Source organism: Salvia splendens, chromosome 13 (genome assembly GCF_004379255.2).
Source record: "Salvia splendens isolate huo1 chromosome 13, SspV2, whole genome shotgun sequence".
Lineage (NCBI taxonomy): Eukaryota > Viridiplantae > Streptophyta > Magnoliopsida > Lamiales > Lamiaceae > Salvia > Salvia splendens.
In genome coordinates, this window is record NC_056044.1 from 19,035,956 (window position 1) to 19,057,012 (window position 21,057).

Below are 21,057 nucleotides of genomic sequence, written 5' to 3' on the forward strand. Positions count from 1 at the left end.
AAGCTATAAACATTTGAACTTAAATTAAAGTAAAATAATTAAACTATGTTTAATACACTAAAATTACTAACAGAAGTAGAACAGGTGATATAGGTGTAGCCTATAGGCAGGAGACTTGACATTCGCCAATTTAATTATTATTATATTAAATTAATTATTTATTGTTATCTCATCTTCTTCCTTAAATAGCAACGACAACCATTTTTTTCTAAACTTTCTTCTGCAATTTCAAATTTTAGCCTCTCCTTATTCAGTTTTTTACATTTTAGACTTCACGTACAGTAGTTTAGTAAGGACTAAAGACATTTTTCAAAAATTTCTAATTTTTTTTAAAGTACAAAATATTAAAAAAAATACTGGGGGAGGGCTTAAACCCTTCCTCCCTTGGCCGTGTGTCCGCCAATGGACTTTCGTTGCTACAAACTTCTTTCATTATAAATTTATCAAAATGAGGGTAATAAAGTTTGTGATACTTTGGGGAAGTGGAAATATCTTTTGATTCTTGTGATAATTGGAAGAAGTGAAAAAGTTTTAAAAAATGATTATAATACTTTTGTTTGTTTAAACTATATATATATGGCATTTGTATATCTCTTTATTTCTAAAGTTAATTTTGTTTTAAAAAAGAGCAATTACTCGATCCTTATGACACCAAGCCAGTTTACAATTACTTTACATTTTCTCCTGTTTGATCAGTCATAAAAAATTTATCTATTTAGGGATGCAATTTTCTTTGTCCATGCTAATTGTCATTCTTCCGTTGACTGTTGTTTATAGTTTGATATTATTCCAATTAACAATTTAAATTACTAGTATAGCAACAGAAGTTAAAGTAGCACCACCTGTTTTGAAGGCATTTCATCATCTCATATATAACTCTAATAACATTCTCCATATGAGTTTTAATTTTCTAACTTTTGTCCAATTTTGACATCATCATCTATTCATCTTAATTTGAAAAGAGATAATATGGAGTACATAAGTTTTTCCATAATATTCATCTATTCAATCATTTTAGTATTTTAGATAATTAAATTATTTCTTTTTGGTAGCAGTTTCATATTTACGTAATCAGTTTATGTAATTTCACGATGTTATAAAAAATCGGGATCCGATAAGATTAAATACTACTAATACGCACCACCGTTTTTGTTGACTAATGTATGAAATCCAAACACAAGACTAATTGATTGAGATATGAAGCAGAGCGAGATTAGCAGCAAGCGGCGACGGAAAACGATGGTGATGGGATGCGATGTGAATCATCAAACAGTAAAAGGCAACGGTATATGGATGCACGTAGCTGAGAAAGGATCTGGACCGTTGGTGCTACTCCTCCACGGCTTCCCAGAGACGTGGTTCTCCTGGCACCGTCAGATCGACTTCCTCGCCGTCACTCCCGATCTGCGAGGCTTCGGCGACTCCGACGCCCCTCTCTCCCCTTCCTCCTACACTTGGTTCCACATCACCGCCGATCTCATCTCCCTACTGGCACCACCACTACTTTTCGCATCCGCAATAGCGTATGTTAGGTAGGACGCCAGGTAAGACTAGCGGGATGTCCGTGGGGGTGTTCGCCGCAATAGCAGACGACAGGTAGGATGTCCCGAATAGAACGAGCTCTTGTCCGCGCCCGAAATCGGACGTCCGTGCTCTTGTCAACTATTGCGCGCACAAGAGATAGGACGTCCCGATGTTTTTATTTATTTTTTTACTTTTTTTATTTATACTCAATATTTACAACTCATTGATTTTTTTTATATTTGATAAACACCAACAATTAAAATGAATTAATCGTATTTTTCTATTTGTTTTATTGACTAGGGCGTCGGCTAGTTCTAGTGCTAGGTTATTATTGTGCAGTGGAATGTCCTAGTGATGTGACAGTGTAGTGGAATATCCTAGTGACGTAGCAGAAAATGTTTTTGGGATGTCCTAGTGCAAGCTATTGAAATGTCCAGTGGATGCTCTTAATACATGTTGCTTGAACAGTTGGTTCCAACATCTCCTCCACAAGTTACCATCCTAAGTCTCAACTTCAAACAAGAACTAGGGTCATGGTCGGGTCGTGTTTTCCCTCTGGTCAGTTCCACTTCTCTCTCAAGAAGAATTCTGATGTTGTCAAGCAACTCAAGCAAATAGTTCCGAATGGGTGACCAGATCTCCATCGAAACGAAGAATATTAATAAAATGGCAAGTACCTTGTTCTTCATGTGTGATTTTGATATGGAGGGAAAGACAAAAGTAAAACAGGAGCTAGAATTTAATATTAAAAGAAGAACAAGTTTCGAAAGAGGCCAAGATAATCCTCCGAAGAGGCCTACGGTTAATACCGTCCTAAAATACTTTATTTTTCAAGTTATCTAGCTCTTCTAATAAAGATGAGCTATCTATAGGACCCCTACGAACTCTATTCTAGGAAAGTAAATCAACATATAAATAAATAAGAAAACAAATCCTCAAGTAATCTTCCTTTAACTCTATAATAATGAAAATGATCTCAAATCAATCTGTAGAGATAAGGGAGATTGATGAATCATCTTCGGATTATCCGTCCGTTTTGCTAAGACATGCTTTGTCTTGTTTCATCAGGACAACTAAATTGCTTTGTTCAAATAAAATGTCATTGGTTTTTAAACCTTAGATTTGACATTGTGTTAGACTGTATATACTAACAGTGTTAGTATATACACATACAATAGTTTGAATTAGTCTTTGCATATTAAAGTAGTGATATATACAATACAAAACTTCTATTATCTTCGATAAGATCAAAGCATACATTATTGATATAGATGGAGTTTAGTGTATTATTAGAGTGGATGCACTTAAACTCATAAAATTACAATTTCTGAAAAAAAAAATCATGAAAAATGTGTTCCGTGCTCTTATTTGTACAAACACTAAATGTATGAGGTCAATCGTAGTATTTCGTGATAATCTATCTGTATCTGAGATACCAATGTATCGATCGATCATGCCTTATCTGAAATAAAGGATCTATACAAAGGCATATCAGCAGGGACCGATAAAATCATGTTAATCGAAAAAAAATGGTCCTCTGCTCTGCTCTTCACATTTGTATATATCTCTTCTTAGAAATAGAGAACTCTTCCCCATGGCTGAATGCAGTGTATCTTCTCCATGCAGTTCAGATTAACTAACGCAGATTGTTGGAACTCTTCCTATATATGCTCATAAACTTTGCCACAAATTCTGCAACACCAAAATCAAACATTGATTAATTACATGTTAGTATTATCATAGGCATAAATATTGGAAACATAATTACCTTCTAACTTGAGTAAAGCACTTGCTCCACTAGGGAGTTTCTTATCCTGCACAAGTAATCATAATACATTGTTTCTTTTTCCTTTTCCTTTTCCTTTCCTATCTATGTCTATGTCTATGTCTATGTTTTTGTTCGTCTAAAAATCAAACAAGAGAGGTGAATTCAGGATTAGACTTACATAGTATGCATACCAATAGTATATTTCCCTTTTCAAACTGGCATCGACTCCTCGAAGGAGTTGTTCAACGAGTTTCTGGGAAACAAAAGGTAAGTTAGACATAAGTTTTCAAGTAATATATATATGTTCTGATCGATAAATTACCAGGAGTACTAGTTTTGGATGGACAAAATCTGCCAGAATTTTTTGAATCTTTGCTCTCACAGTCAATAACCTAAACAAGTTAAGTAAGAAGATATGTAGATATTAATACATGAGTAGAAAAAATGTTTAAGTTTTTCTATAAAATGGAAGAGTTGGCTACCTACCTCTTTGGAGAAGGATCTGCCAAAATGTGGGCAGCAAGTTCCACCACGGCCTCTTCCCATGCAACGGGTATGTGTTGGTCGTCTGCAAAAGGATAGCTGAAAATTGAAATATTAATTTTCATTTGCATTGAAAATCATAATATCATCATATTTATTTTAGTCATTGTCTTACTTGTGCAATTTGCAAGCTTCAAGTGCCATGATTGCTCTCCTCAAATTTTGCTTTGATTTGTTTGCAATCTTTGAAGCAAAACTCGTCGATACTTCAAAACCTTCCTTCTTGGCGATCTGGATGAGGACCTCCATTACCTATGTCAAATATACTAAAGCTTTAAAATTTTGTTGAAATAGGAAGAAGTTATTGATAAATACAGTACAAATTTATATATTTACTTGATGAGTTGTGGAGGGTTCAATATTGATGTGTTTGCAGCGGCTCTTGACAGAGTCGAGGACGTGTGTGTCGTCCTCGCAGCAAAGGATAAGCTTGCAACAATCCGAGTAACAGTCCATGATCCATTTTATGAGATGTTGTATGTTCTCTGCAGCCTTATCAACATCATATAGAACCAATACTGCAAATAAAAACTGTTAATACTTTGATGAAATGGTAGCAATTTTTCGATGAATAGACATAGACCTTTGTAATGTGCCTTGTTAGGAGCTACACTGATTTCAGGGATGACGGCATACTCGCTGCTGATTTGCTTCACTAGAGCTGTCAGTGCATATGCGGCTTTGGACTCTGTGTAGACATTGAGTTCCACGTGGTGGGGACTCGAACTTACAGGGACGACTACTTGGATCGGCCTTGATTCCTGTTCATACACCCCAATAATTTGACATTTTGTTTGATTTACATATCAACAAAGCTTACTTATCTTCATACACTTACCAAAATGTGAAAGTATCTCAAGTCATGAGATATCTGCAAATCAAAGAAAACACAGCTTTAGCTAATTAGGCATCCAAATTTTCCATTACAGTTATGTCATGATTAAATAAAAGAAGCCTTACATTCCAAACAGGATCACCATAGAGCTCGCGGAGAAGAGCCAACGTGAGAGCCTTCTTACCAGTACCGGGCGGCCCTTTGAGCAAAATATGTGGAAATATTTCACCGTTCGCCTGGTAACACAATCAGCAAAAAGGCAATCAGTGACGCACGCAGACTTTAAATTTATGTTCATTTGATTATAATCCATACACGAATGAATGAAACTACTCACGAGCTGGAGAAGAAGCTGAGCTTCATTCTTGTGGCAAGCGAATCTGGTCAAGGAAAGAGGCTGATGCTTATCAGCCCAGAGCGGCCTCAAGCTCTCGACCACGACAGCCTTGCTAATAAAAGAAGCCTCATCGAATGGCCTCTCCTTCACGGGTGACTTGATAGAGGTCTTGCAAGAGCCCTTCTTGATGCACAAGAACCATGTCGTTTCCGACTGATTCTTCCTTCTGCTGGCGACGAATCTGGCAGTGCTGCCACTCGTCCGCCCGCTCGTGTCACTTATGTTACTACTCTGCCTGCTCATAAGAGAGCTCCAGTTAGAATTCTGATTACTGGAAGAGGCAGAGCTTCTACCGGGCGGCTTAGGCAGAGCAGACGGCTGATTCGCTGCGCGGGAAAAGAAGATGGAGTCCATGCTGTCTAAGTTAACATCTCCTCCATTGGACCTCATGTTAGCGTTGGCGACCATTTCATTGATCTCTCCAACAGAAGGCAGCTTCTGCTCTTCCATGTTCATCTCTTTGCTTCTCGGCCTCAGCCTCGACCGGGGGGCGGATGCGGCCCTTCTGCTGTAGCCACTAGACCGCTCCTTCCGCCCCAGGCTCGCGTCGTCCTTTAAAGGAGAAGAGTATCTTCTTCTCTCTGATGATGAGAATGGGCTCTCGTTGCGGTGGAGATTATTAGTCCTGCGCTCGGATTGCGAGAAGGGGCAGTCGTTCCCGTTGGTATGTCTGCGTTGGGAGACGGACATGCGGAGATCAGAGTAGGTTCTGCGCGGGAGATCAGAGTTGGTGCGCGGTCGGTAAGGGGACTTGCTGTGCCTTCTCGGAGCAGGGCTCGGAGTGGAGGTAGGCAGAGGGCTTCTGCTGCGTATATGGTCGTACGCGATGCCATTGTTGTTGTGTTCGTATTCGTGTTCATGCTCGTTCTCGTTTTCCGTGTCGGATGGCTCGTAACCGCTTCTAATTCGGTTGGGGCGCATCGACACCTCCATCTTTTTGGAAAGGGAGGTGGGGAGTATAGTGAATGTATATAGTTGGGGAGGGCGGCGAGTGCGAGGAGGAGTAGGACCAAACATTGGTATAGACGATGTAATCATTGTGTTTCGAAAAAAACAGTTGGTTAATTTGTTTTGTTTGTTGCTGGACTTTGTGATTTCATGCTGTAAGGAGGGAATATTGTTGCAAGACAACAAATGCAACAATAAAATTATCGCTTTAACTATGACTTACTAATGCTTTCATAGAAGCTAATTTTAAATCATCTGCTTTGCTTACCATTTTCTTGTGTTGACAGCCAAGACCAACATATATAAACCAGATCACCCAGATAGTTTAACCCATTTATTCACCCTTTTCATCTACCCTCACAATTCACTGATAAATATCTCATTTTACTTTATATTTTGTAAATGAATCTCACGTTCCATTAACTCATTCCACTTATATTTTATTATAAATCTAATATATAAAAGTAGGGGTATCTTCTAATGATTATAATACCATAATCCAAAACTAAGACTAAATCTACACCCTTTGATTTTGAAATGAGTGGATAAGATTAAAGCTCACAAATTTCAATAAATAGTAGACAAAATATCAACAAAAGGGTAATATCGTCATTATGTTATTATATGATAATTTTCGTGGGTGTTTTTTTTTTATATCAACATAGTGTATAACAAATATCAACAATATGATATGAAAAAATCAACACAAGTACAAGAAAATGTCAACACAGTTTATTGATATTTTACCTATACTATGTTGAGATTTTGCATACACTATATTGTGAATTTTTTTTGCATTTGTTGACGAAACCTGCTAATCTATAATTTATCAAATTTCATCACCCGAACATTGTCGGAACATATACAATTGAGATTTCGTTGGAATCCTTATAAAACTATCTTTAATTTGATATATTTTTTACGAAAAAATAATTTAAATTGAGAGAGTTACGTAAATTTAAAGTTTTGAGATGATTTTGATGGGAGAGAATTGACATTAATACCCTTTAAGTTTATTTAATAATTTTTTAATTAAAAATATAATTAATGTGACATTATTTCAAACACTAGATCTCCTAATTTAATGGTTAAAATTTGGTCTTAATTTGTAATTGCTAATTAGTTAGCAAATAATCACGCTCCATAAACGTACAACCTACCATCCAGAATAACTGTTATTATCCAATTTTTCTTCACATAGTCAAACAATTTCTAAAAATCGGAGCCGATCAAATATGAACATTTAATCATGGATGGAGGGAGTAATTTTTTTTACCGTGGAAAACGAAAAAGAAAGTTGAAACCAATCAGGCATACTAGTTAGGCCATCCGCAACGCTTTCACTTATTCGTCTCTTAACCGTCTCATCTCTTCACTATTCATGGGCCCCACTGTACTTTTCACCCCATCTCTTAACTAAGAGATAACACCTGCATCCCTCCATCTCTCAATCATCTCATCCTTTAACTATTCATTCAATTTCATTTTTTATTTTTATTTCCAACAAATTCAATTAATAAAAACACACTTCATTAAATAAAATAAAAATTAAAACTTAAAATTCAAAAAAAAATAAAAACCACATTAATAAAATCCTAAAAAAATAAAAAAATACATAATTTAAAATCTTCCGCTCACTCTCTCTAAATTTAAAATCTCAAAACTCAAAGAAGCAGAAGAAGATATCATCAGTTGCGACGTCTTATTCCGTGGGATCAAAGCTCGAGGCAACAAAATTTCGCAGCGATAGACTTGGGGAGGTGAAGGATTTTATTTCGAATTTGGGAGAGAGCTCCGACGAACTTTTAGTCTGTGGATTCCAACGATACTTGAAAATTCAGGGTGTTTGATTTTTTTATTCGACGCATTTGCTCAAATGGATCCATGAATGAATTAAATTTGGGAGAAGAATCATGTTTTGAGATGAAGAATGTAGAGTGTTTGAGTGAGAATAGAGAGTTTTTTTTATGGTGGATTAATTTGTGGGAATGATTTGATATTTATAGAAGTGATTGAGGGCTTAAAAAAATAAAAATTTGCAAAAAACGGCTATCAACGGCTAGTATATTTTTTGGATTTTTTTTGAATTTTTCCTGAATTTAAAAAAAATAAAAAAATATTTTTTTCGGATAAAAACGACGCCCACTCGCGGGCCGGCGAGTGGGCGTCACGGACAAACCCGAGCTCGCCACGTCGCCAACGCGCGTGGCGAGCTGTATCGCGAGACTTCCCTCCGCGGCGAGACAAGGGACAGGATGGGGACAGGCTGGGGACGAGACGGAGCCCGCAACGCTATCTCGATACGGTCTCGTCGAGCCCGCAACGAGACGCGTTACGAGTGCCCTTTAAGTTTGAGGAATTGTGTCCGTACCTCTGTTTTTCAGGATATTCACCTTTCTACCCAGAAAAATAAAGTACTAATCAAACATAGTAGAATATGCTCCCAAGAAAACCTACTCGTCGATAGTCTCGTCTATTTAGCTTAACCAAGCTCTCGTCGTGATCACAAATTCAAAAGATTAGAAATGACACGTGCTCATGAACGAACTCCCAACAAAACATCACACATACTTTAGTGCCAACATTCAATTAAGAGTCCTTCAAATTTTTATATGTGATCGTTCCAGAAAGTTTGTCACATTTTTTTCATTTCTGTTTATCCCATAAAATATATCACATTTCACTTTATTTATCACATTTCTCTTTTTACTATTTTTAATAGTTGACCCAATGTTCAACTAACTCATTCACACTCACACTGTAACTAAGAGCATCCACATCGGTTGAAAACCGCCGTCCGTCCATCCTTCCTGCTGGCAAGGACACCCCTGTCCGCCGCTGCGCACTTGCCGCTGGCACGAACATGCTCTTAGCAGGGCGACGTGGCTAGTTTCTATTGGTCGTTGGCATTTTCTTTTTTTTTCTTTTTTTAAAAATAAAAAATAATATCAAAATTTTAAAAAAATATTTTCGGATTCCCAAAAATATAGCTATTTTATTACCATTTTTTTGAAAATTTTTTGAAATTTTTTATAAAAAATTAATCCCAAAATCATCTATAAATACACACATTCATCATCCATTTGGACGAAATTCGGTCACTTATGAATTTAATTATGTAATTTTTAGTTTTTAGGATTTTAATTATGTACTTTTTAAATTTTAGGATTTTAATTATGTACTTTTTAATTTTTATGATTTTAATTATGTACTCCCTCCGTCCCCCAATTTGAGTCACTCTTTTCCATTTTGGGCCGTCCCCCAATAAGAGTCACTCTTCCCACTTACCATTTTTGAACATCAAAATTACCCTTCATTACACCAAAAGTCAAAGGGGCCCCACATTTCACTACCTAACTCCATTTATTACACCACACATTCAAACTTTTCCTTAAAACTCGTGCCGAGTCAAAGAGTGACTCAAATTGGGGGACGGAGGGAGTAATTTTTAATTTTTTTGTAATTTGTAATATTATTTCGGATATTTTTAATGCATTTTAATTTTGTAGAAATGTTTTTATTTAAATTGAATAATAGAATGGTGAGACCCTTGAGCTTGTCCTTGCGGAAGAGCACGGATGTGGGTGTTGTGCTCTTGCCTAAGAGCAGACAGAAAAAGTGGGTTCGGACCCACATCCGTCCTCGTTGGCAAGAGCACGGATGTGGATACTCTAATACTCCCTCCGTCCTACTCAAGATGTCCACATTCTTGAGTGGCACGGAATTGTAGAAGGAGTTGTTATGTTAAATAAGTAGAGAGAAAAATATAGTTGAATATTTGATAATGCTCGTTTCATGCATTGATTTTGAGTGATATTATATGCTTTTGGAAGAGATAATGCACAAATTGTGAGCTTAAGTGTGCAGGTATCTGCTGGATCAAGTAGATAGTACAAACTGACCGAGCAGATTCAGATTGAGCAGAAATGGAGCAAAAGTGCAAAAAAGGACGCCAAACCGATCAAGGAGACAAAATGGCGTGCTGACATGACAAGCTGTATGAGGAAATATCAAATCAGAAAAGTGAGTTTTTAGTGTGCAGATTGTCAAGTTGATCAAGCAGTAGGTACGCCTTGATCAAGTGAGCGCAACTCAGAAGGGATAAAATGACCAAAAAATGGTGGCAACGGATCAAGTGGGCGAAAGTGAATTGACCATGCCAGGCGGCCAACAGCATGAATTGAGATTAAAGGATTCTCATCTTCACCTAATTCCTCAGTAATTTTTTCAGATTCACAATCAACAGCATGCATACCATCATCTATCTCAAGCAAATAAAGCTGTTTCCTAGCACACCTATGGCCTCTTTCAAATTTCTCATCACAACCATAACACACACCTCGAGCTCTCTTATCTGCCATTTCTTCTTCAGTGAGTAGTCGTTTAGATTTAAAAGCAGGAGTGATAGGAGTAGGGAGCAAGGGAGCAGAATTGTGTGCTTGTGAAGGTCTAGCCTCAAAAGTGTTAAATCGTCTACTAGGCTGATTAATTCCTTCCTTAACCGGTGTAGACATGTCTTGCAAACGAGCTAAAGCATAAGCATGCACAAGTGTTTGAGGCATAAACATTCTCACAGCTTTTTGCACATAAGGTTTCAAGCCATTGATGAAGTGACTCACAGCATAAGATTCAGAGATAGACACACGACCTAAGAGTAATTCAAAGCGGTCATGGTATTCAGAGAAGGAACCTGTTTGTTTTAGAGCGAGCAGCTCGGTCATAGGGTCGCCAAGGAGTTGATCGCCAAATCTTCCTTCAAGTGCTTGCAGAAATAGAGGCCAAGGAGTAGCCATAGCATGATCCTGATATCTCGACCAATTCTGGAACCACTGCAGTGCTCGGCCCTCAAAATTGATCACAGCTAAACGCACCTTAGATTCCTCCGGCGTTAGATCGACGGTGAAGAAATGATCGCATCTAAGGATCCAGCCGGCCAGATCCTCGCCGGAGAAGATAGGGAATCCGACCTTCGATTGGCGAGTAGCGAAGTACGGTTGGCGTTGAGGTCCATTTCCTCCAAATTGATTGTGAGGAATACCTCCAACAAATTGATTTCCAGTAGCAGCAGTCGGATTCAGCACAAATCGATTGAGAATCTCAGTATGTTGAAGCTGCAGAGCGAGGATTGCTTCGCGCAGCTCCTTCATCTCTGTATCTCTTGCGCTATCCGATTCAGAGACTTTTGCGGAGAAGTCAGCCAAGGTGGCCGCTAGCATCTCCTCCACGCGACGCATGTCGCCGGAGCGAGTTTCCACCATGCTAGGCGAAGGATCGTTACGACTGATACCACTTGGTGCAGAATTGGGGCTGCCGGAGCTGAGAACGGCTACCGGAATCGCACCTTTACAAATAGAACTCGGCGAGAGGGAAGATAGATTGAGAGGAGAAGAGTTTTGCATTAATATTTGAATTGAATGAATACAAATGAGGAAGAGATCAGCTTATATAGCTGAATGTGTAACTAATCGACAGTTAACAGCTCTAACCGCCTCTAACTAACTTAATTTCAGCTCAACTAACTCTCAACTACACACTCGTGTGCATGCTTGCGTGAGCTTTATTAGCATTACATTTATCATGTATTATTAATGATACATCATTCCTCCCAGCTATAAGTATCATTCCTCCCAACTACAAGTATCATTCTTCCCAGTTACAAGTATCATTCTTCCCAGCTACAAGTATCATGTATCAACTTCATTCAACATTTAAAGATTGTGTGTGTGCCCAATGCGATATGCCATATTCTTTTTCAATATTTATCAAATATTTTTTTTTTGAACTTCCATTTTATTGGTCTTGCAACGCACATTTTATGGTCTGGAACACTAGGAACCTGCCCTATCCAGCGGGTGACTTATTTGGTCCATCTCACTCTGTATCCGCTACCCGACCGAGTGGTTTCAAGGTTATACCTACCCGGATGGTTACGTCCCTTTGGTGTGCTTGTCCGCTTTGGCTTGTTTTCATCAATTTTCTCAACATATATCGAACAAAATCGTTAACTTAACCGATTGGTATGCAATTGATTACAAATCAAGATTCGAGCTATAAAACTCGACAATAAACGCAATAATCAACCACTAATAAAGTAGTAAGCTCAGTCGACATATTAAAATATGTTTAATCATGCAAGGTCAAACCAAATAAAGAACATAACATGCATGCATTTCACGACTCGCATACAACTCTAACAAATTATAGCATATCATTAGAAGTAGAGATAAATTTTAGTTTGGAACTCTAATTGGTCTAATTCTAAATCTTTCAGAGAATTTCCAACCATTTATATTAAATTCAAATTCATTTTATATTAAAGGTCGCATCAAATAGTGATTTTAGCATCTTCTGTGAGAGGTTTCACTTTGGTCTTGTCATGGTTGATGGGATACATACAAAAAATATTTCAAATTAGTACAAAAAGTTTTAAGTTTACATAAATCATACACAACGTTTCATTTTTGTTTTAATGAATTCATTGATTCTTGTTTATTGTAAGTATATAACATGGGTATAGGAAATGTATTAACTTGAAACACTAATGAAACTGTTTGTACCAATTGGCTGATGGCTGCTATTTTGTGATGCTTTGATTTTTCTAATGCCTGTGTAAGTGTATAATATAAGCAGAACTAAGTGAAGAAAAGACTTCCAGAATAATGTGATGATGCTTATTGGTCTAGAATCAGGAAGTCCAACTGAGATCCTCTTCTATGGTGTTGATGTATGATCAATTTTGCAATATTTTTTTTGTCACCACAAGCATGTTTCTTGGTTATATCTTAGAGATCAAATGGGTACTTCATACTTTCATTGTCTTAAATATTGCCCTCCTTTTGTGGCATCTTCTGGAAAGTGATGCTAACATCCTATTATTGATCATTGTGTCCATGATGAATTTAGAGATTAGCTCGAGGAGAGGGGTTGGGTACCCTTCTGATCCATCCCTCAAGGGTAAAAGCACAGCAGATGTATCTAACTCCAGCATCGATCAATTATCGCGTGGTGTTTCGGATATGAATGTGAATCCTACAGAAGATGACGGATGGCAAGAATATGGAAAGAAATCGAAGAACAATTATGGCAGAGGGTGTACTAAGGAACTTAACCGTAACCATAATGACTATGTTGCGTCACATCCAGCAATCCCCCCTCCTTTAAAGAACGGATGGGGATGGAACACTAGAGCGGCTTCTTCTCTGCCCTCGGATGATGGTGTGGTTCAGAAACAAAGTGCTCAAGCAGCTAATAATCTGGCTTTTAAGAGTGATGAAGTTGATGATGATGAAGAGTTTGATGAGATTGATACTCAGATGATGAGTGATGATTTTGATTTTGATGAAAGCCAGAAAAGGCATGAGACTAGAAAGAAGAACAAGTGGTTTAAGGAGCTTTTTCAGTGTCTGGATAATTTAACTGTCGATCAGATTAATGAACATGAAAGGCACTGGCATGCCAAAATGGGCCTGGATATCGTGGCTTGCAACCTCTAATTACACATGCTAAAACTAAAAGTATCGAAAAGGGTGAACCTCCACACAGAGCTTGCTGAAATCTTAGATGAGGAACTTAAAAGAAGGGGAGCATCAGCAGTGCCAGCTGGTGAGGTATTTGGGAAGAGCTGACAAAGACATAATTTGGCCTCCCATGGTGGTAACTTTGAATACCAAGCATGACAAGGAGGATAATGACAAAGTATGAAATTGTTATAGAAGTTTGTATTTCTATTAGTATTTATGCAAATTTACTTAATCCTTCTCTATTGTAAACTTCATTTTACAGTGGACTGGCATGGGTATATCCTGCAATTAAGGCACGTCATTTGTATGGACCAAGCATGTAGAGGCTAGGCTGTACGCTTGAGCGAGCATTTCGAACTGCATGGCATAAAAACAAGGTTCCGTTCTACCCTGAACTTTATGGGTACACTTCAAACAGCTTTATGAAGGTGAAAAAGTAACTCAGTCCGGGGCAAATGTTTCTTCTGCTGAAGAGCGATTACGCAGGTAATGTTGCATCCCTTTTGATTTTGCTGCCTTAATAATTTGTGTTTTCTGATTCAGTTTGTCTCATGAGTATTTATGATGTCTTACATCCTACCATTTCTGTCTTTGATTGTTCAAGTTCTGCATTAGTATATTGGCTAATAGCCATTCAAGAAAACATTTGATGAATCTTGATAATTTAGTTTTAGGGGTGAAGAGATTTCCAGATTCATTCAGGTGCAGGACAAAGAGATGGATGAGTTTGTCAGCAAGAGGGACAAACTGATGAAAGCCCATGAAGAGCGAAGATCCGAACTGAAGCGCAAGCACATGGCTGAAGAGATAGAGCTGGAGAAGGAGGTTGATGAGGAATTCAATAAGCTCATCGGGGAATCCATGTAGCACGATTCAGAGACGCATGGGTCCTGTGCATTTATTTGAACACAAAACAAATACTTGTCTTTGCTTCCAAGTCTTATATTGTAGCTGATGCTTAAACGTCTCTTTGGTGTGCTTGTCCGCTTTGGCTTGTTTTCATCAATTTTCTCAACTTATATCGAACAAATTCGTTAACTTAACCGATTGGTATGTAATTGATTAAAAATCAAGATTCGAGCTATAAAACTCGACAACAAACGCAATAATCAACTACTAATAAAAATAGTAAGCTCATTTGACATATAAAAATATGTTTAATCATGCAAGGCCAAACCAAATAAAGAACATAACACGCATCTCACAACTCGCATACCGTTCTAACCAATTATACTGGTACTAATGCACGGGATCTCATTAGAATTATGAAGATAAGCATGCTTTGGCGAGAGTATTACTAGGATGGGTGACCCTTGGGAAGTCCTCGTGTTGCACCCCTTTAAAAAAATACAGTTCTAACAAATTATAGCATGTCATTAGAAGTAGAGCAACCGCCGTCCCGCACGGCGGTCTCACAGGTGGCCGGGCGGTTCCTATTGCTAATGCTCTTATGCTAAAAGAATATTCTCTATTCGCTATCTTTTTTTACTCACAAATTTGAAAAAGTGATTTGAATTTATTGTAGTGTAAACTTAAATATAAGTACTACTCCCTACTCAAAAACCTATAATGAAATTGGTGTTGGAGTGTCATTGGAGCTAAATGCCTACATTTTTGTTTTAGTGTACTATTAGAAATTGTCTTAATTAGGGCAAAATTATTTTCTTTGGCAACATTTATTTCAGTTTTTAAAAATCATGTTTAGATTCTACTCCTTCCATCCCTGAAAATTTGTCTCTTATTTTCATTTTTATCCGTTCTTAAAAATTTGTCACCTTTCACTTTTAATAGTTTTAGTAATGAACCATACATTCCACTAACTCATTTTCACACACATTTTATTACTTTATAAAATTAATATATAAAAGTAGGACTCACATGCTACTAAATTTTTTAATCAACTTTTTATTACATTTCTTATAATTCATGTTCGGTCAAATGGTGATAAATTATTAGGGAGAAAGAAAGTACGTAATAATTGTATACAAACCAAAATCCGATGTAATTAAGTAAGCAATATTTTTGAAAATGTCAAAATTTTATTTCAACGTATAAAACACATCACACATGTATAAACCGCGCTCAACTAGATCAAGTTGTTTCGATAATAAGTATTGGCGCGCAAATAATTGGCGGCTTTGAGATTCAAAATGAAAAAAACAAAACAAAGTTAGCAAATTCACTGTTGAAAGAGTCGCAATTTCAATCCCTCTCTCTCTCGCGAAAAAAGCTTTCATCAAAAGCATAGTGGCAGAGAGATGTTTGGTAGGGTGAGACCGGCGCCGATCAGCTCCTTGGAACCCCTCGAATCCCAAAGATCCTCTATCAAAATCATCAAGCACGATTCTCTCTCCATCTACGGTACCACCAATTCTTTCTTTTTTGTTTACCGTTCATCTTCCATTTATGATTTTTGTATAATTTGTGTTCAGATCTTCGTTGAAATTCATTAATTTACCATGCGCAGATGCTCACACTGATGCCATATTTTTCCTTTTCTTTTTAATTGTATTGTTTAAAGGGTTTTCTTTACCAATTGTTGTTGGGAATTAATTGTAAATGTTGAATTAGGTTTACAGGAGCTGGGGTTTAAACATTATCAATTTTTTTATAACCCCTTCTCTTTTTTCTTGGATATTGGCTGTGATACATGTCTCACTTCTGCAATATATTCGATAAAAATAGTTTTGGAATTCCAATTATCTACTTTTGATATGGAAGCCAAATTGTGGAATCGGGAGGAATTAGACTTGTAATTCAATTCCAAATCCAAATTTCTTGTGGTACCAAATATTGGATTTTGTTGAATGTTCCAATTCCAATTCCGCAAGCCCAATTCCATGTTACCTAACGGAGTCTAAATGTTGAATTAGGTTTACGGGAGTGGGGTTTACTTGGCTACTCTCTTTTTGGGCTGCTCGTTTGCTGCTGTTTCGTTACATAACATTCTTTGTGATGTTTTAATTCTTCCAAAATTGGATTTTGTAGTTTTTGCAGCTTCACTTTAGAATAGAAAAGCCTGAATTGAGATCTTATACAGCTTAGCCAATATATATATCCTTTAGACCTGCAATTGTCAACCCTCACAATTTATAAGCTGATGTAGCAAGATTCTAAATGTGTGCTTGTGTGTAATGTGTATGTTAACTAGATCTATTTCCTTGATAGGAGTATGTCAATTTCATTGTATCCAACCGATTCTTTAGTTTTCAAGAACTTACGTAGTTGGTTCCATGTTTTTAAAATGTGGAGTAGAAGATGAGTGAACTACAGGATAGGGCTGTAACCCTATTTATGGCATAGCAATGTACGCTTGCATTGATTGTCTGAGCACAACTGAGATGCTATATGTATGGAAGTCGACATCTTAAGAGAAACAGTGAATGATGGTCATTGCAGTTCAATCTTTTCTGAACATTAATACATTATTTGAGTTGAATCACTATTGTGACATTATTTTCATAAGCCGGTAGCTCTACTTGGTGCAAATAGTGTAGCAGAATCAAACTTTCTCATTTTGTGCTCCAATTGCTGTAGAATCAACTCTTCTCAAACTTAAACAAGGCTCTCGTTGCAATCCAATTTGCGACCCTGAGGATAATTCAAGGAACGATGCAGTTTGTATCATGGCCATCGATTCACCGGAGGAGGCTGTGAGTGCTGGTGCTGGTTGTTCCTCAACAGAATCTCTTCCAATGTCTAGTTCTAGTGATCAATCTACAGCCTTCTCAAATGAGGCAGCTAAAACAAATATGTCTATTCTTCATTTCTTCTCAAACACAAGGGTACAACACATACTCGAAGTCCAAGTGATACAGAGTTGATGGATACAGAAAGTGGTTATTCATCTTCTTCTAGTGTTTCACCTTCATCTAGCGATTCACAGGCAGCCATCCGCTGAAGATATAACTGGGAGAAGGGAAATATTGACTCCTTGAGCTCCTGATTTTGGTTGAGCGTTGAAATCAGATTATTGTAAAAGGGCTGTGGTTATTGTTTCTTGATATAATTCAATTTGTAATGCATCTTCATCATGGATTCTGGAGTCTTCTCTTCCTGTATCAGAATCAACTAAAGGAAACTTGCTATTGGACAATGGATAATTTGTAGGAAATACATATACATTAATATTTCTCATGAATTCTTTAGTGGAGCTTAGGTTCTTTTATTATGTGTCCTCTTCACCAAGAAATTTATGCTAGTAGAATTTATATTGCGTATCTTCGTTCTGATACCAGTATTTGTATCTATGTCAAACTTGTAATTTTTTTTGTAGTTCTTTCTTGGAATCACCTTCTAATATATGGAAATGATGATAAACTCAGCTCCCAGCTTTTAGATATATTACTCCCTCCGTCCCAACTTAGTTGAGTCAAAACTGTTGGGTACAGAGATTAAGAAATTGTGTCGAAAATTCCCAACTTAGTTGAGTCAAAACTGTTGGGCACGGAGATTAAGAAATTGTGTCGAAAAGTAAAAGAGAATAACAAAGTATGAAAACTAAAGAGAGAGTAGTATGTGATGAAATAAAGATATAGAGTTTTTTTTTTGTCAGAAAAATGAAATGACTCAACATAATTGGGACATCTATGACTCTAACTTAGTTGGGACGGGGGAGAATGTGTTAACATGAGAAAAGGTTCGTAACATCGGGCTGGTGTCATAGAGTCGAGTTCAAGCTAGAGCCCGAACCCTGAAATGTGCAAAGCACACCGAGAAGGGGTGTACTCGTGTCATGATGGCATCCGATTGGAATGAAGACGACGAAATGAAAATGCCAAGGACGAGGTGACATTTCGAGTAGTGCGGCCCGCTACCCAAACATGTGTGAGACAAGTAAAGGCATTTTATTTGGCTATCTGCAGAAAGCCATACCGACACAAGCAACATGACCCATCACAGTGGAAGACGATGAAGGTACTCAATTAGGAATTTGCTCTCTTGTTTAAGTGTGTTAAATTTTTTTAGCAATTTAATTATGTAATTTCTGTTTTTTTAAAGATTTTAACTATGTACTCTCTCATCTATCCCAACTAGGTTGAGACATAACTTTTGGGTACAAAGATTAAGAAATTGTATTGAAAAGTAGGAAGGGGATAATAAAGTGAGAAATATAAAGAGATGGTAAATTAAGTGATAGAATAAAGTAAAAGTGATTAGATGTTTTTTTGTCAAAAAGGGAAATGACTCAACTTAGTTAGGACATCCTAACAAGGAATGCAAGTCAACTTAGTTGAGACAAGAGTAGTAATTTTTAATAAGTTACGTTTTCTTATAATTATATTGGTAATTAATTGTGTATTTTGATTAGATTTCACAATGAATAATTGAAATAAGAAATTAAAAGAAAATTAAAAAGAAATCTACGAATAGTTGAAACTACAGCATAATTGGTGGTAGTAAATAAATTTCCAGGATCAAAATCATTACGGAATGACGTTGAAAAACAACATTAATCAAATGGGAGAGGGCTACATGCATTTTGAAATTTGACTAGTTTGAGTTGTGAACAGGAATTATAATCATAAGCTCAAGTTCAAAGATCAATAACACGTGAGAGCTTCTGGATGCGGTTCAGGAGGAAATCCCCTTGCTTGATGGTAGAGAGCATTCTTTGCATCGGGCCGATTGGTTTCTAATACGCCTGCGACTTTCTCTATCTTGCAATGTAGCTTCCCCGCTGCAATGAACCGAGACAGCTCCCTACAAAATACAAACACATTACCATATTGCTCAAACCTAGAAAGTTGCTCATTCACATGATGCAGGATTTTAAGCGCTTACACGTCTATGAAATCCACTGTCACGCCAAATGATTTTGCCATAGCTTCAATGGTTACACTCTTGTAGGATTCCAAGAACTGTGAGTACACAACACTTCTCATCTCCCTCATGTAGTATCGGAAGTGCGGGTGCAAATAGCGGTCCAACTTAATGTGCTTGGTTAAGCCAGCTGATTAACCAAAACATGCCAACTATAATTAGCAGAGCTAAACATGTACAAGAGATCGTATACCCCCTCTGATCAAAGCAATGCTTGATTCAAAGGCTCAAAGCACAATAAGCAGTTGCTACAAGAACAAGGACCCTGCTTGCTTGAAGGGGGTACTTACCAAATGCGGTAAAGAATGATTTATACTGGCAATCATATAAAGAGTTCAGAAAGTCTGATAAGTATGGGATTTTGCCAATGACGGTCAGGATCTCTGGTGCATCCACCACCTGCCCCATATCCAACCACAAAAGAAGTTGATCGATTAATAACATGGTGGTTGGGGAAGGGGGTGGGGGAGTGATACGATCCTAACTCTCTTCTATTATAATTATTTTGTTTAGATATCATAGGGATTTAGCATATCTTCTTTTATTATTTTGTTTAGATATTATAGGGATTTAGCATATCTTTTTTGTATCCACACATATTATAAATATGTGTGGAGTCTTCCATAATATTCATTCAATGAAATACAATATTATTTTGGCCAAGTCCACGTGTGATTCTTTGAATCCCTAATTCCTTACGCTACCTGCTGCCCGACGGCAGGTCTCCGCTCACAGCCGGAACGTATATCTGATCTGTAGCCGTTGCCCGACGGGTTGGAACCCGCGCACAGCCGCCCAGATCTTTATCTCCGCCGACCCTCACGGGCGCCGGATTATCTTTATCTCGTTATTGTCCGTTTTATCGGATCGTTAGGGATTTAGGTCCTTAACAACTGGTGCTTTCATCGTGATCTCACCCTCCCACCATCTCGAACCGAAGCTACACCGCTGCCCGACGGAAAACATTCCGCGCACAACAACTGCTTTGGTTGCCGAGTCCCGCCTGTCCGCCGAGCTCTAGCCGCCGGACAACTCTACTTCTGCAACGCCCGACGGGAAAGATTCCCGCGTGCCGCGTCAAAGTCAGACGCTCATCATCCACTACAGCCACGCTTCAGTCCGTCGACATGTCATACGACTACGTCGGCTATCGCCGTCGTCAATACGACGTCTCTCAGGCCACACAGCCATTCCGTCCCTACCAGCTGGCCCAACCTCGCAGTGTAACCTGTTGGGACCCTCCGAGCAGCAAGGTGGAAGTACTCTGTTCACCGTCGTGGCCTGATCCAGAATCACCCTACGTCTCACACCACTTGGATCCACCTGATCGTCGCCCACGACCGAGATACCAACTCCAGGATTTCGATCCCTATGACCCTCCACCGACGCGGCAGCCCTCTTGTTGGGAACCACCGCCTCACCGGGCATCGCAGGGATACTCGGATTATGATCAGCCACCGCCGCGTCCACCGAGTTGCTGGAATCCGCCCAGACATCGAACCAATCGCCGCTGTCCACCGGCGCAACAGCAGGACCGCGGCTACCTGCCTTTTGACCAGCCCCGACGCTCGGAGACGTGCATGGATCGACCTCACCCTCAGGAGGAGGTGAGAGCGCTGCGAGTCCAGCCCCCCTCCCACCGGCCCCGCTACTCCACCGAACAGCCACCGCGGGACCTATACAGTCAGCCCACGCTGGT

General features: G+C 38.3%; 2 protein-coding genes and 2 pseudogenes across 2 annotated transcripts; 2 read left to right on the forward strand and 2 right to left on the reverse strand.

The window, feature by feature from the left end:
- Positions 1-2,811: 2,811 nt before the first annotated feature.
- LOC121761379 lies at positions 2,812-6,230 on the reverse strand. Its single transcript, XM_042157037.1, has 11 exons — positions 5,008-6,230; positions 4,796-4,906; positions 4,674-4,706; positions 4,419-4,596; positions 4,172-4,353; positions 3,951-4,087; positions 3,779-3,874; positions 3,615-3,684; positions 3,471-3,545; positions 3,293-3,338; positions 2,812-3,216 (listed from the first exon to the last, which is right to left on the reverse strand). Exons 1-11 carry the CDS (start codon positions 6,103-6,105, stop codon positions 3,161-3,163), a joined length of 2,082 nt encoding a protein of 693 aa, XP_042012971.1. The 5' UTR covers positions 6,106-6,230; the 3' UTR covers positions 2,812-3,160.
- A 6,801-nt stretch (positions 6,231-13,031) lies between these two features.
- Positions 13,032-14,543, forward strand: LOC121761791 (annotated as a pseudogene).
- A 1,152-nt stretch (positions 14,544-15,695) lies between these two features.
- On the forward strand, positions 15,696-17,677 carry LOC121761396. Its single transcript, XM_042157046.1, has 2 exons — positions 15,696-15,896; positions 17,073-17,677. Exons 1-2 carry the CDS (start codon positions 15,794-15,796, stop codon positions 17,357-17,359), a joined length of 390 nt encoding a protein of 129 aa, XP_042012980.1. The 5' UTR covers positions 15,696-15,793; the 3' UTR covers positions 17,360-17,677.
- A 1,322-nt stretch (positions 17,678-18,999) lies between these two features.
- Positions 19,000-19,835, reverse strand: LOC121760278 (annotated as a pseudogene).
- Between the last annotated feature and the right edge of the window lie 1,222 nt (positions 19,836-21,057).